Genomic DNA, 16,937 nt, shown 5'->3' with positions numbered 1-16,937 from the left:
AATGGTATTCCCCATAGTAACCTATGGCTGCGAGAGCTGGATCATAAGGAAGGCTGAGCGAAGGAAGAGAGATGCTTTTGAACTCTGGTGCTGGAGGAAAACCCTGAGAGTGCCTTGGGCCTTGGCAAGAAGATCCAACCAGTCCATCCTCCAGGAAATAATGCCCAGTGGCTGCTCACTGGAGGGAAGGATATTAGAGGCAAAGCTGAAGTATTTTGGCCACATCACGAGGAGACAAGAAAGCTTGGAGAAGAGAATGATGCTGGGGAAAATGGAAGGAAAAAGGAAGAGAGGCCGACCAAGGGCGAGATGGATGGATGGCATCCTTGAAGAGACTGGCTTGACCTTGAAGGAACTGGGGTGACGGCCGACAGGGAGCTCTGGCCTGGACTGGTCCATGAGGTCACGAAGAGTCGGAGACAACTAACGACTGAGCAGCAGCAGCAGTGAGTCCAAGGGGCCGGGCTGTGGCACAGGCTGGTAAGCAGCAGCTGCAATAAATCACCCCGGCCATGAGGTCATGAGTTCGAGGCCAGCCCATGGCGGGGTGAGCACCCGTCAATTAAAAATAAAATATAGCCCCTGCTCGTTGCTGACCTAGCAACCCGAAAGATAGTTGCATCTATCAAGTAGGAAATAAGGTACCACTTATAAAAGTGGGGAGGCAAGTTTAACTAATTGACAACGTTGGAATGAGGAAGTGCCGTCACAGTGGATGATGAAGCAGCTGCTCCCCCCTGTGGCCAGAATCAAACATCCCCTCAGGAGAAAGTTAAATTGCCTCTGCGTCTGTCTGTCTGTCTCTGTTTGATGTGTTAAAGGGCATTGAATGTTTGCCTTATATGTACATAATGTGATCCGCCCTGAGTCCCCTTCGGGGTGAGAAGGGCGGAATATAAATACTGTAAATAAATAAATAAATAAGTTCCAGTCCTTTGAAGCTGATACTATGGGAAGTTCACACTATGCTTTGCGTGCACAGTATAGAATTATTTATACTGTTTCATACTCCCCTTATATTTAAAAGAGAGATTTCAGTGCAAATATTGTATTGTATTTATTGTAATCATGTGTATGTGTATGTTTTTAATGGAAAATGAATGAGCAAGGTAAGAACCAACTAACATTTTGTTGCAATATGATTGCCACTGAAATGTTGGGTCTTTGAAACATGCATGCAATACATACTGTACCAAGTTAAGTGTTGTTTTCAGAGTCCGGTTCTGAATATTACCTTTATGACGGAGGCTCCTCCTCTCGACAGAGGGCTGTGCATCTGAGCGGCAGCAGCCATGTTGGCGATGGTGTTGAGATGGTTCATTTGATTCATCGCCATGGCCACAGAAGCCGGCGGTAGGCCAACGGGAAGGAGCGGGTGGGGCACCATCATGAATGGCAGGTCTATCCCTAGGAGGGAAACACAACGGATCACACACCGGTACAGAGCGGTGTTCTCTTCTTGCCACAAGTCAGCACTGAAGTCGAGACAACAAATATCCATTGGAATGAATGATCAGTGGGGATTGTAATTTTTTTCCATTTATATTTTTGTCTGCTTTGAAGCATGCGACCCCAACTAGGATAGGAAATCAATTCCAAACAAATATTGGGCAGAACACGAGGACAAGAGCTATTCTGCAGTAGACAGGACACCTCAGAAGATGGCGGGCTCTCCGTCAATGGTTGTCTTTAGCAGATGTTAGAAAGCCAGTTCTTAGGAACGTTTTAGTAAAGGATCTTTGAATTGGTATCAGATTGGGTTGTATTTCCATAAGACAATATAGGGGATATATTACTGTATATACTCGAGTATAAGCCACAATATATTACATTATGACCATAGCACAATATTAGTAAATGAAAGAACAATACAATATTTAAAAATAAAAACAGTTTTAACCAACATACTGTAAATCTTTCAGGATTTCAATGGGAAGTGTGAGCCTGCTTCTGGCCAATGAGATAGTCAAGTTAAATAGGATTTTTGTTGTTGTGTGCCTTCAAGTCATTTCAGACTATGGGCCAGCCTAAGTCTAAAACTGTGGGTGGGGGCCAGGTAAATGACCTTGGAGGGCCGCATCTGGCCCCTGGGCCTTAGTTTGGGGACCCCTGCCCTATATACTCGAGTATAAGCCAACCCAAATATAAGCCGGCCAGGACCCTCACTTGAGTATAAGCCAAGGGCTGAAAAATCCGGCTTATACTCGGCTATATACGGTAAATAGTGTTAAAGGACCAGACCACTCTTTCTAGTAGATTAAGGCGTGAGGTTGTCTAGGGTTGGTCAACTTGGCCTCAGGGAAATCTTGTTCTGGGATCATTCCATTGTTGTTCCCCAACAATATGCCACCTGCCTGGAAAACAGGCAGAATAATGAACATTTTGCACCACATCTCGGTTTCAACAATGCTCAATTCTTACTTTTACAGTTGGTTGAACATTGCAGATTGGAATGGGAGCACTATATTTCTACAATAATGCCTGTTCTGGCTTCATATATACTTGGAGGTTGCTAGATATCTCTGTGACATTGAATGAAACAGTCCAACATGTATATGATGATGTTGAATTGCAAGCTCTATATTGCGTAGTTCAATCGAGTTATGTAATTTGGTATCTTTATGGATTTTTCTTTCTTTCTCTGCTATCATTATCTTTATTGCGGATCACTCCCTTGTCTTCCACGAGACAATTCAAGGATTTATTGTGTATCGAGGATTATGTCTGATCCGCGAGCGTGAGATGCGTTTCCTCCACGTCCCCTTTTGAAAAATGCTTGATGTATTGTGCCTTAAAAACCGGCAATGTGCTGTTAAATTCTGTTTGTAGTTTGCATTTAGTTTGCATGTCAATTGGACTTTAAGTAGGCATGCAACTCCGTTTGGACAGATGGTGTCTGGGAGTGTTGAAACTCCACAGAGTACGAGGAACGATTACCCGGCTGCCGCAGGGGCATTGACGGAGGAACAAAGGCTTACGGTTGTATGAGGCCGGCAAAATGGAGCGGGGACCGTTTAAAGAAAGGAGGGATGCCACAAGCACTGTTTTGTAGCCCATCTCCGTTGTTATTTTAACATTTATTTAGACCCATTGCCAGCCCTGTGTCCTGGAGGTATGAGTCAGATAACATAGATTTCAGAGACCAAAATGCTGGGAGAATAAACGTACAACGTGTCAGTGATACATGGAAAATATACTTCCGCCAAGGTTAGAGATTTAAAATCTTATATCATTACTACTGTTCCTAGGTGGGAAACCCAGAGGACCTTACATAGGGGATTTTCATTTCAGTTTGGTTTCAATACAAATTTTCCTAAAAATTTTTTTCATGTTGAGATTGGAAAGAATTTGAGATTTAAAAATCCAGGTTTGTCACAGATTTTGTGATTCTTTGCATCTGTTATGGCCGTCCAAACAGAATGGCAACAACAGCGTCTGATCTATTCAGACAGTGCTCTTGGCTCTGACATGCGATAGGCCAATTCACATTATTATCCCTGTCATGGTTTTGATAATGGATAGTGAATGGAGTTTGGGCTTTTTGTGTTCATCCCCACTCGCCCCCCTCTGCCTTTTGTCACAAGAAGAGGAGTGGAAAATCAAATTCCCTCTCCCCATGAGCCTGGTGGGTTTGTTTCCTTCTAAGCAGAAGGAGTCTAAACAGAGGTCATGCTTTGATATTTTACACGTTTTAATATCTCCATGGGCTACCCAAGTTCTTCTTAGGTGGAGAAGGGAAGAGGTTGTCTGTCAATTACTCTAGAAGAGTCATGATCCTGGCAATCCTTGCAGCTTCAAAGCCTGGCTGCTCCCTGCCTGGGGGAAACCTTTGTTTGGAGGTGTTAGCTGGCCCTGATTGTTTCATGAATTGAATCTGCATGTTTTCTGAGTGTTGTTCTTTATTTACTGCCCTTATTTTAGAGTTAGAAAACAGGGGAATTCCAGACAGGAAACAATCAGGGCCAGCTAACACCTCCCAACAAAGGATTCCCCAGGCAGGAAAAACAGCCAGGCTTTGAAGCTGCAAAGCTTTGCAATGCTAATCAAGCTGGCCAAGTGCAACATTCACACTTGCCTCAAACAGACAATAGTTCTTTCTTCCATCCTGGACATTATTCCAAAGAGATACAAACCTCACTGACTTAGTTTCTAACAAACCTCACAACCTCTGCCTGCCATAGATGTGGACAAAATGTCAGGAGAGAATGCTTCTGTAACATGGCCATACAAACCGGAAAACTCACAGCAACCCACATGTACAATACTTGCAGAATTTGGAAATTGGTGTTACCGTGTTTCCCCGAAAATAAGACAGTGTCTTATATTAATTTTTGCTCCCAAAGATGCGCAAGGTCTTATTTTCAGGGGATGTCTTATTTTTCCATGAAGAAGAATTCACATTTATTGTTGAACAAAAAAATGAACATTATATACTGTACAGTAGTTGTCATCACAAACCAGCATAACCAAACTGTGAATCCTATCAAGAATTTCTTGTTATTACCATTATTTCCATGCACAAGACTCTATGATATGTACATTTACCAATCCCGCATGCTCTGGTGTTCTGTTCGTTGGGCATGCTTCCAAACAAAAACTTTGCTAGGTCTTACTTTCGGGGGAGGTCTTATATTTAGCAATTCAGCAAAACCTCTACTAGGTCTTATTTTCCAGGGATGTCTTATTTTCAGGGAAACAGGGTAGCAAATTGTTTGTTGTTGTAGCCATTTCAAGAAGTCTCCAAAACAAAATTGAGACGAGACAACAGTACATTTGGGAATGACATGCCTTAACATTTTTAAAATCCTGAGTCATGTTCACTACTTATGGCACAACTTCCATACTCTACCCAACGATAGGGCAGGCCCTCGATGGAAAGCGCTACCTGAAAATTGCAAGGGACGGTGGTGTTTTCAGGCCAGGATACCTACTATTTGTGAGGAGGTGGCTTTGCTGCAAAGGGCTGAGAGGGTGGGCGCTTCCCAAGTTGGACTGGCTCGACAACGCGGCATGGCTAACTCCGTGATGCGATCCTGTCGTAATAGGAGACTGGAGTTTCTCTTTATCCCAGGAGGATTCGCTTCCACCTGCAAAACATAAAAAAAAAATTGTTTGGGGGGCAGATTCAACTCGGTGTTGTTTGTTGTTATATTTATTTTCTTCCTTTCCCCCAGTTCAGGACGCAAGGCGGTGTGCAACCAATTCGTAAAATTAGCAAAATAAAAAGTTAAAGAGTGATTAAACTACCAAAAATTAAAACTAGTGAAAAACATACAGCATTAGAAATAAAGCACAAGAAAGATAACACATAGAAAACCCAAGACAAGGTTTTGTAGCATCTTGTACAATTGGTCCTCAAAGGCCTCTCCAAACAGAAATGTTTACTCTATGTCTAGCTTCTCTAAGAAGGGAGTCCCGGAGTCTTGGTTCGGCTATGGAGAAGGTGTTCTCCCATGTTCACACCAGACAAATCAGTTGCCAGGAAACACATGACAAAGACATAAATTATCACAAAAGTCTTGTATTGATGGTCAACCTACTTTGGGCAAAATATTTACCATTGTGTGAACAAAGTGTTGGATTGTATAGGACTTCCAATCTGATCCAACGTACCACATATTAGGACAGTTGATTGATCTTCTGCCATTACTAATACCAATTAAGCATCTTGTATGCAAAATCCTAGGGATCAGAAGTATTTTGAATTTCAGATTATTTTTATCCAGATTCAGGAATGCCTGTGTTTGCATAGTAAAGGTAACAGTTTCCCTTGACATTAAGTCTAATTGTGTCTGACTCTGGGGGTTGGTGCTCATCTCCATTTCTAAGTGGAAGAGCCGGCGTTGTCCGTAGACACCTCCAAGATCATGTGGCTGGCATGACTGCATGGAGTGCCATTACCTTTCTGCAGAAGTGGTACCTATTGATCTACTCCCATTTGCATGTTTTCGAAATGCCAGGTTGGCAGAAGTTGGGGCTAATAGCAGGAGCTCACTCCGCTCCCTGGAGTACCTATTGATCTACTCACATTTGCATGTTTTCAAACTGTCAGGCTGGCAGAAGTTGGGGCTAACAGCAGGAGCTTACTCCACTCCCCGGAATACCTATTGATCTACTCACATTTGCATGTTTTCGAACTGCCAGGTTGGCAGAAACTGGGGCTAACAGCAGGAGCTCACTCCGCTCTCCGGAGTACCTATTGATCTACTCACATTTGCATGTTTTCGAACTGCCAGGTTGGCAGAAACTGGGGCTAACAGCAGGAGCTCACTCCGCTCCCCGGAGTACCTATTGATCTACTCACATTTGCATGTTTTCGAACTGCCAGGTTGGCAGAAGCTGGGGTTAATAGCGGGAGCTCACTCCGCTCCCCGGATTCGAACTGCCAACCTTTTGGTCAGCAAGTTCAGCAGCTCAGCAATTTAATCTGCTGCGCCACCAGGGGCTTCATATATGTTTGCATGAATATACATAAAGAGATATCTCAGAGATGGGACCCAAGTCTGAACATGCAATTCAAAAGGGTAGGTTTGATACGTCCGAGCTATTGACACTCAGGAATTAATTAACTTGATTAAAATTAGTATTACTTTGTTGATACGGAATGCATAGCTCCAAAATGAAATATATATGTATCTATCTTAACACAACACTCTTTCAACATTCAACATTCTTCTTAAGCGCTTGGCTAACAAAGGTGATTAATGTCATCAAATAGAAAAATGTGAAAGATCAATGACTGAGCAAAAAGGGAAACATTCCATCATGCTAATATTACAGCCTAGCTATGAATTACTTTATTATTACAGATTGGTAATTTGCAAAAATGATGAGCTATGTATTGACAAAGAAAGATGCATTTATGCCAAACTAAATTATACCATATGTTCTACTATAATGTGATATAATTACAGCAGTGTTCAATAGTGCTGCTATATTTGTGTTGGTGTGTCAGCGTTTCCAATGTAAATTTAACACACTCCACGCCATCGAAGCCAAAATTCACACTGACCAAAAAAAAGGACAACTTGGACTCTGGGTTGCTGTGAGTTTTCCAGGCTGTTTAGCCATGTTCCAGAAGCATTCTCTCCTGACATTTCACCCACATCTATGGCAGGCATCTTCAGAGGTTGTGAGGTCTGTTGGAAACTAGACAAGTGGGGTTGATGTATCTGTGGAATGTCCAGGGTGGGAGAAAGAACCCATGTCTGTTTGAAACAAGGGAGAATGTTGCAATTGGCCACCTTGATTAGCATTGAATAGCCTTGCACGAAGCAGACACTTGCCTAGTTTCCAACAGACCTCACAACCTGTGAGGATGCCTGCCACAGATATGGGAGAAACGTCAGGAGAGAATGCTTCTGAAACATGGCCATACAGCCCAGACAATTCACAGCAACCCAGTGATTCTGGTCATGAAAGCCTTCGGCAACACAACTTGGACTCTGTTTATCTTGGTATGGTCTGAAATTAACAGGGTTTCTAGGATTCTTTAACAGGTCTCACAAAACATACCAGACACTGAAATAATAAGAAAACTATTTTAAAATATCTGGAAGCTAAAAGCTTTATTTCATTTGAAACTCTGGGTGCATCTATACCAGGGGTCCAAGCTAAGGCCTGCGGGCTGGATGTGGCCCTCCAAGGCCATGAACAGCCCTCGGCTTAAAAGGTTTGATGACCCCTAATCTATACTACTGAATGCATGCGGTTAAAAAGGTAAAGGTTACAGGTAAAGCTTTCCCCCTGATGTTAAGACTAGTTGTGTCCGACTCTGAGAGTTGGTGCTCATCTCCATTTCTAAGCCATAGAGCCGGCATTGTCCGTAGACACCTCCAAGGTCATGTGACTGGCATGACTGCATGGAGCGCCGTTACCTTCCTGCCGGAGCAGTACCTATTGATCTACTCATATTTGAATGTTTTTGAACTGCTAGGTTGGCAGAAGCTGGAGCTGACAGTGGGAGCTCATTCCGCTCCCCAGATTTGTACCGCCAACCTTTCGGTCAGCAAATTCAGCAGCTCAGCAGTTTAAACCACTGCGCCACTGAGGGCTCCACTTAAACACCACTTAAACTGCCAAGGGCAATGCTATGGAATCACAGGAGTTGTAGTTTTACAACATGCTTAGCCTTCTCTGCTGAAAAGTACCAGTTCCTCACCAACCAACAATCCTCCCATTTCCTTTCTTCCCATGTGATTTCTCCTTCTCGTCCCAAATTTCATGTGAAAGCAGTAATGCCAGTAATTGGACCGTGACTCTCAACCTTCTCCACGCATGTAAGCATTCGCCGGGTGGCATGCTCACAAGCATCATATAGCATGTCTCTAAATAAATACATGAGTGTGGAATATGCTCTGGATGGAGGCCAATTCTTTTTCAAATTGTTCTCGCAACGCCAGCAGGATCGGAGCTTGAGAACGCGATCCGCACTGCGTGTTATTAAGCAGCCTTCGTGCCACTTATTAAATTATTTTGGCCTCGATCCCCCACCCCAACAATTCTAAGCCAAGCCCTCGTCGGCTTTCAGGCAAAGGTTCTTCGGTGGTTCCAACGGAGGATAGAAGAGAAGCCGCCGCGTTGTAAATGGGTGATGTGCGGTGGGTAATTAATGGCAAAGGACAAAGTTGTCTCTGAGACTGGCTCTGTTTGACAAAGGTAAGATGAATCCCTCCCCGTCCCCGATAGAAGTGGGTGGCACTGCCTTTGGAAAAGCACAACACATTTTCAATCATAATTAAGGCTGTTGAGAGTCCACATCATTTACTAAATAGTGCGTAAATTAAGATGATGATCCATGTCTGGATACATTCCAGATAATGTCGGCGTGATAGATGCTAAACAAGAAGAAAGGGCAGCTAATCGGGTGGAAAAGAGACCGTACCTATAACACTTCAATCAGAGGCAGGGGCTTCTCTGATAAATCAATCCGGCCAAGCTGTTTGCAGAAGTTGTATGTGTTTCTGAAAAGCAACCATTAGCCAATATTTTTTTCCAAAGCGCATGATGATGGACTCCTTGGCTGCAGAAATAATATCAGATCTTTTCTCTTGTATATTCATAACTAGGGCCTGAATACCCTAAAGGCAGCAGTATAGAATCGTAGAATCATAGAATAGTAGAGTTGGAAGAGACCTCGTGGGCCATCCAGTCCAACCCCCCGCCAAGAAGCAGGAAATCACATTCAAAGCACCGCCGACAGACGGCCATCCAGCCTCTGTTTAAAAGCCTCCAAAGAAGGAGCCTCCACCACAGTCCGGAGAAGAGAGTTCCACTGCCGAACAGCCCTCGCAGTGAGGAAGTTCTTTTGGTGTGACACTGGGCCACTCTAACAACCATCATGCCAGACTACACAGAGAAGCCACTGAAATCCACAAGCATTTGGACAATTTCAACATAAAGGAGGAAACCATGAAAATGAACAAAATCTGGCTAACAGTATTTTAAAAAACTTTAAAAACAGGGCAGTTAATAAAGAACAGAGAATTCCAGACAGGAAACAGTCAGGGCCAGCTAACACCTCCGAACAAAGCAAGAAGCACCCAGGCTTTGAAGCTGCAAGACCATTCAGTGCCATTCAATGCTAATCAAGGTGACATTTTGCCCACATCTATGGCAGGCATCCTCAGAGGTTGTGAGATCTGTTGGAAACTAGACATGTGGGATGTATGTATCTGTGGAATGTCCAGGGTGGGAGATTCCCCAGGCAGGAAGCAGCCAGGCTTTGAAGCTGCAAAACTATTCAATGCCAATCAAGGTGGACAATAGCAACATTAGCGCGTGTTTCAAACACTTTCTCCCACCCTGGACATTATTCCACAGATATATAAACCTCATTTATTTAGTTTCCAACAGACCTCACAATCTCCGAGGATGCCTTGTCACAGATGTGGGTGAACCATCAGAAAATAACATTTCCGGAACATGGCCATACAGCCTGGAAAACTCACAGCAACCCAACGCAAAAGACTTTGGAAATCTACCAATCCCAGGATTCCACAGCATTGAGACATTCCAGTTAAAATGGTCTCAAACTGCAGATGCACCTTAAATCACATTTTCTTCTGTGTGCCAAGGGGAGTCTCTTATTCAGTATCAGCCATGATTCCGGGTTTTAGACTGCCACTTTTGGACTCTTGCTTTGCTGAGGTGTTCCTTGTGAGTATCTCTGTAGATGGCATGGCTCAATCATGTGGAATCCTGGGATTTGTAGATTTACAAATGTAATTCAATCAGATACATTGCTCCTTTTTTGCACTGCAAAGCTGATTTTTAAAAGGTTCTTCTATAATTATATGAATGCCATTTTGATGGGAAACTGAATAGCTACTTTTAAAAACGGTAACTATAATGGTCACTGTTTACTGTTTTGAAAGTAAACTTCCAAACCTTTAAGCATATTTAATGCTTTCAGAAGCAGAACTGTATCTGGCTTCATGTTTGACAAATTCAAATTAAATAAAAAGAATTACATTATTTGCAATTGACCCTGCCTCAAAATATAATAATTCATTTCAATTTGCCATAAGGAAGAAAAAAACTAATTCTGCAAAGTGCCGAAACGACCACCCACAGACTGCCGGAGAAGTCCGAACACAAACACACGGCGGACAGCGTCTGAGACTTCCCCAGGCCTTGGCCCTGAAGGCGTTATTGCTTCTGGCAAAGGAAGCCATTTTCATGACATTCCCCTCCCCACCCCCAGAAATCTATAGCAACAAATCAAATGTCAAAGGCGGATAGCTGTAGTGGACAGTGTGAATTTCATTTAGCCCGGCCACGCAATTTTAAAAACAGATTGGAGGAATCTGAAACCCAAGAAGAGAAGGGCTGTCAGTTGATTGAACTTAGATTAGTTTTGGAAACTTTCCCCCTCCCCTGATGCCCACCTAAAACTATGAAACAAATTTACATTTTCCTAAATTTCAGGCTACGTGTCCTGTTCTGCAAAGGACAGTCATCCATTTGAGAGTGCCCATTCAATAGGAATACAATTTAATGCTATAGCAACTGGAGAAAGAAATAAAAAAGCCTTGGGATTGGCAATGGACACTATCTCTCCAAGCAACAATTCCCAGGACTCCACAGCACTGAGCCATGGCAGCGAAAGTGGTTTCAGACTGCATTACAGTATAGGTCAGGCATGGGCAAACTTTGGCCTTCCAGGTGTTTTGTGTTGCGGATTGTAGATGACAAGTGGAAGCTCTTATGTGTGCCCGCGAGCTCCAGAACAAGGACAGACCACTCAGGTTTGCAGAACCAATAATACGGGAACTTGACTAATTTCAAGAGATCAATGCTTACAGAAGTCCACAGTCATGAACAGTCCTTTTCAGTCCATAAATCTGCTTCATAGAAGAATACAGTCCTGGTTCTTCTCCTTCTTTATCCAGCAGCAAACAGGCCTTGAAAATAGCAAGTCCTCTCTAGGTAAACAGCCATCTTCTCCAGCAGTAACTCAGCCAGCACACTCACTGAACAAAACTTGTTCAAACTGGTTCTTCAGCAGCAGAACAGAACCAGTTTCAAATCAAATTCCCAGGTCTTTGCAGGCTCAACCAATCGGCTTCATGCACTTCATTTCCCATATAGCACAGTGTCTTTGCAAATCACAATACCCCTCCTTATGGGAGTTGAAGTCCAAAAAACCTGGAGGGCCAAAGTTTGCCCATGCCTGGTGTAGATGCACCATCTGATTGTCTTAAAAATAGGGATTTTTAAAAGGTAGACTGTAAATCCAATGGACAAAGCAGCCCCCCCCCCAAAAAAAACCCCCAACTTGTCATGATCCAGAATGATAAATGAATAGCCTTAACCATTTCATCATTTCATGCGCTGGTTTGTACAGCTGCGGTTCGGGCGCTCCATCCCGCGCATTCAAAGCGAGCCATAAAATGGTTATGTTAAAATATTTTAAAAGGCTGCACTCTCGCAATGGCCGAACTGGTCGACTTCCAAAAAGTTATCAAGTGGCTCGGCAGATGTAATTACTGCTCAGTCCTGCCAAGGCTTTGAAATGGGCCCATTAATTCAGCAATTCCCAGGCTGTCCATCAGTCAGTCATACTTACAAAATATGTCTGTCACAACTTAGGTGTGGTAATCTAGTAGTAATTATATAATAAAAAAATCAAAGAGTGGGGAGGAGGGAAGCAAGAAGAGGAAAAGGGATCCAGAATATTGTTTCTGAACTTTTCTCTTCACTGCAAAAGCAGTGGTTCAGAGATTTTTTAGACCTCTTATTCCAAGCGTTTTCAAAGACCGGATACTGGAGATCACTAGGTATAGCAGTTATAAGAATGTTGGGTCAGGAAATAGGTGATCCAAAGGAGTCCCAACTCTACTATGAAACTCACTAGATGCCCTTGGACCAATTACTCTCACAACCAGATTGGTATCACAGATTTTATTTATTTATCGTGTCAGAAGCGAACTAAGAGTACAATTGTAATGTATAGAAAAACACAAACAAAGTGAGAAACCTGGCATTATACTAAATGTCCTTTTTGACCATTAGCTGGTCACTTGGAGTGCCTCTGGTGTTTCTAGAAGGTGGTCCTCTATTGTGAACGTGGCAGAGCTTAGGCTGCATTGTAATAGTTGGTTTGTAGTTAGCACTTGTCCACACTCGCATGTCGTGGACTCCACTTTGTAGCCCCATTTCTTAAGGTTGGCTCTGCATCTCATGGTTCCAGAGTGCAGTCTGTTCAGCGCCTTACAAGTTGCCCAGTCTTCTGTGTGCCCAGGATGGAGTCTCTCATTCGGTATCAGCCATGACTTGAGGTTCTGGGTTTTAGCCTGCCACTTTTGGACTCTTGCTTGCTGAAGTGTTCTTGTGAGTATCTCTTTAGATCTTAGAAAACTATTTCTTCATTTAAGGCGTTGGCATGCTGGCTGATATCCGAACAGAGGATGGGACAGAGATGTCACTGCCTTGGTCCTTTCATTATTGGCTGCTACTTCCCGGCAGATGACATGAGAGAATTGGCCAGCTTGATTAGCACTGAATAGCCTGGCTGCTTCCTGCCTGGGGGAATCCTTTGTTGGGACGTGTGGAATTCCAGACAAGAAACAATCAGAATACAAATAGTGGATACCTTGAGTAAAATATTCATTGCAATATATACTACTAGTAAACGTAAGAGATTCCATAGGGACAGGGCTATGATCTACCACTGTTTCTAGCCAAATCCAGTTGAGATTGATGTTAAATACAACACCATAATCCCCTTATTTTGCAGCTTGTATAACAAGTGCCACTAAAAGTTGTTTATATAGAAGATAATATTACATTACCAACAGTACTTACATACTATATACCATACTTTCCTTTTTTAGTTTCACTGAAGAAACAATCAGGGCCAGTTAACACCTCCCAACAAAGGATTCCTCCAGGCAGGAAGCAGCCAGGCTATTAAATGCTAATCAAGTTGGCCGATTGCAATATTCACACTTACCTCAAGCAAATAAGAGTAATTTCTCCCACCCTGGACATTCCCTAGATATATAAACTTCACTTCCCTAGTTTCCAACGGGCCTCACAACCTCTGAGGATGCCTGCCATGGATGTGGGCGCAACGTCAGGAGAGAATGCTTCCGGAACATGGCCATACAGCCCGGAAAACTCACAGCGACCCAACTAAGATGGTTTCCTCCTCTTTCCCCTGCTTTCCCATCACTCATGGTATGAGGTCCTTAATGACATATGCAAGCACCTTACATTTACACATGTATTATGGTGTGAATGAAAATATGCAAGCTAGAGAAAAGATGCATCCATTTTTTCATGCAAGGAGTTCATTTTTCAGGGGAACAAACTAAGACACTAAGGATGTCAATAGTTCCTGCAACTCACAGTATGAAGACCCTAAAATGCACAAGATGGAGGGAAAATAGGGAAGGCAATTTCCCCAATTCCAGCAAAACCGGGCCAGTCCCTGATACTTGGGAGCATATGCTACTTGGGGAGATATCCGCTTCAAACCAAGTGATTTATAGTTCATGTCTGAAACCTTTCTCCTGGGCTCTTTGGATTGTAGCCCGCATCTATATCGGAACAGTTTCCAAACTTTACTAAACATCTTGGCCGGGTGAGCAAGTGAGCAGCACCTTGATGATCATTTATAAAAATATTGACAGCTTGCCTTCTCAAACCAGTGCCTGGCAACACATTTCCAAATGTTTTGTCCCAGTTCCGGCGAAGCAGTGCCATCTGCCAGAGGTGGCATTTCATAGCTGTTTACTCTGACTACCTCCAAGAAGTCATCTGCCACTATCTAATGCTGCCTGAATAAAAGGGATTAAGACTCTGATGCAACAGAGACTATTGATAATGTGGTATAATTGGGAAGAAATGAAGATAAATGAGGTGGAGGGTGGAGAGGCAATTAGTTGAGGCGCCGGTACAGCTGTGTTCTCGGCCGAGCTCCCTTGGCCTTTCCTTTGGTGAGGTATGTGCAAATTAAGCAGACTGACAAATGCTCGCTTCCCCCAAGCTTTTCATTTGGGGAAGAAAGTTGAGGCTTGTTCTTGACGTCCTGCTCTCGATATTACTACTTTCTTAAGGAGCGATACATCACACGGCACTTGGTATTTTATCGACTTTCATCTCTATTTGTTATTGTTGTTAGTCCATGATAGATGATCCTGCAGAGCAAGTTGGGAGCACTGGAAATGGACATCTCATTTTCCATACATGGATTTCAAATACCCTTTCCTGGATTGAACAAGATCTGTTTTTCAGTTCTCCCTTCACTTTTGCAGGTTTCACACTCGTGGTTTTGATTATTCACAAGCTTGTAGTGCCGCCCTCACCTCCTGAAGTTGGGGCTGCCATTTGAATGGCACACGCCATTTCACCTGCCATGAAGATCCTTTTCCTGTGGTCTTGTGGACTTGGCACACAGGAAGAGGAAAAGAAGAAGATCTTCAGGATAACTGACAGTCCCTTCTCCTATTCCCTGTTTGCCATGTGTTTCAGTTTTCCCAGGCACCTCTATTCCTTTACCCAGTCAAACCAGGCATTCACGGCCCACAGGAAAAGGAAAAGGGTCTTCATGGTAAGTGAAATGGCATGTGGAGCTGACTTCTTCCCTTCCTTCAGGACCATAGTGGGTACCCCACCGCAGGGACCACAACAGTAGTGTCCCATTGCCTCCCTGAAGATATTTGTGGTGTTACTATATCATTGTAATGAGAGCAACTGGTCTCGCGAAACCCTCTTTATAGTGCTGAGGTAACGGGGATGTCAGGAGGTGAGAGGCTGACTATCCACGAAAGGTGCGACAACAAGCCTCCTGACTGCTGCTTCTCCTCCCCCCCCTCCCCCTTCAATTTTAGGCCTGTTCCTGGGGTTAGTTGTATGCTGATTCAAAAAATTGCATTGGATAGACCACATCAGCTCTAGATTATTAAATATGGCTTTCTGTGGGCGAGCAGATGACAACTACTGGATGGCATATGTTCTATATAAGAAACTAGAGCTGATATGGTCTAGCCAATGGAATTTTCCAAATCAGCACCCCAAATGACCAAAACGAATCTAAAGTCGACCAAAAACTGATTAGTAACCCTTTTGGTACTAATGTTGGAGAGTGGTCCCTGGTCAAAAAAAGGCTGGAAGCCACTGGTGTAGCTGTATTACTACTCCTTTTAATCTAAGACAGCTGTGAAGCCCACTCTGGACCAAATTCCAAGAACCAGTGAAAGGAATATTCAAATCAATTCATTCCCAGGTTGAAAAACCAGTCTGCACACAATTTGGAAGCCCCAATTATGAATGGCACAGGCTTGAGTTTGCAAGACTTGAGCTAGACTGTTAATAACAAAGTGACTTAGCGATCTCTCACTTACAGGATTGTTGTAAGTCAAAGTAGATCTGTTGACAATCAACGAAGCCAATTAAAAATCTGTGTTTTATTGGAGCGCTACTCTCACAGTTAAACCGCTGATCTGCTGAACTTGCTGACCGAAAGGTTGGTGGTTTGAATCCAGGGAGCGGGGTGAGCTCTCGCTGTTAGCCCCAGCTTCTGTCAACCTAGCAGTTTGAAAACATGCAAATGTGAGTAGATCAATAGGTACCGTTTCTGTGGGAAGGTAACAGTGATCCATACAGTTATGCTGACCACATGGCCTAGGTGACAACGGCTTAGAAATGGAGATGAGCACCAACTCCCAGAGTCGGACACAACTAGACTTAATATCAAAGGGAAGCCCTCACAGGTGTACTTTTAAAAAGTGTTATTTCAATCATTATTTTATGGTTCTTAAAATATTCTATTGTAAACTATTCAGGCACTATGTTTGAAACTCTAAATAATAGTCTTTCAAGCAAAAAAGCCATTTGTAAGCCATTTTTGCTCTGTGAAAGGCCGAGCAAACAATACGAATAAAGCCAAAAGATGTCTGTGGGACCAAAGACATAAAAATAATTTCATGGAAAACAAGCTGTCGAAAGAGCAGACCCTTGAAGGTGACTTAAAAATAAGTACTCTCCTATTTGTAATTCCAAAGGAGAGATTTGTGTAACTGATGGTCCAAGATAATGGGCATGGACTTTCAAGTGGTCTTTAGAGCTCCTTGGTATTGTGCAGAGAGTGAAAAAAATACCTAAAAAGGTTCTTCTCTTTTGCACTGCCTGTGTCAAGGTTAATGAGCTAAAACTAGTTAAATTGATATTACCAAATTAATGACTTTTTTATAGTACACTGCATGGATTTTAACAGAACGCTTAATGTAGAATAGTTAGTCTTAATTGAATTAGAAGGTATCACACGCATACAATTAAGCTCGCCGAGTTCGAGGGTATTTCAAGTAATTGCACAATTTGAGAGTTATCCGGACTACCCTCTTGGCCAACAGACACTCCATCAATGCCACACGGTTGCCGCAATTGACTCGAGTTGCAGGAAATGCAACAGGTACTCAACCAGCAAAGGT

At 43.1% G+C, this 16,937-nt stretch overlaps 1 protein-coding gene across 2 annotated transcripts in view; it reads right to left on the bottom strand.

The window, feature by feature from the left end:
• The window catches only part of dach2 (dachshund family transcription factor 2), a 321,413-nt gene that overhangs the window by 76,438 nt on the left and 228,038 nt on the right, over positions 1-16,937 (bottom strand). For both annotated transcript variants that reach the window (XM_062964038.1, XM_062964039.1), the window contains 2 exons: positions 4,932-5,087; positions 1,235-1,407 (listed from right to left, as the gene is read on the bottom strand). In XM_062964038.1, the coding sequence (XP_062820108.1) occupies positions 1,235-1,407; positions 4,932-5,087 (329 nt within the window). The remainder of the gene's footprint in view (positions 1-1,234; positions 1,408-4,931; positions 5,088-16,937) is intronic.

The sequence above is a fragment of the Anolis carolinensis genome, unplaced genomic scaffold (assembly GCF_035594765.1).
Source record: "Anolis carolinensis isolate JA03-04 unplaced genomic scaffold, rAnoCar3.1.pri scaffold_12, whole genome shotgun sequence".
Lineage (NCBI taxonomy): Eukaryota > Metazoa > Chordata > Lepidosauria > Squamata > Dactyloidae > Anolis > Anolis carolinensis.
This window is presented reverse-complemented; position numbering and strand designations above follow the sequence as displayed.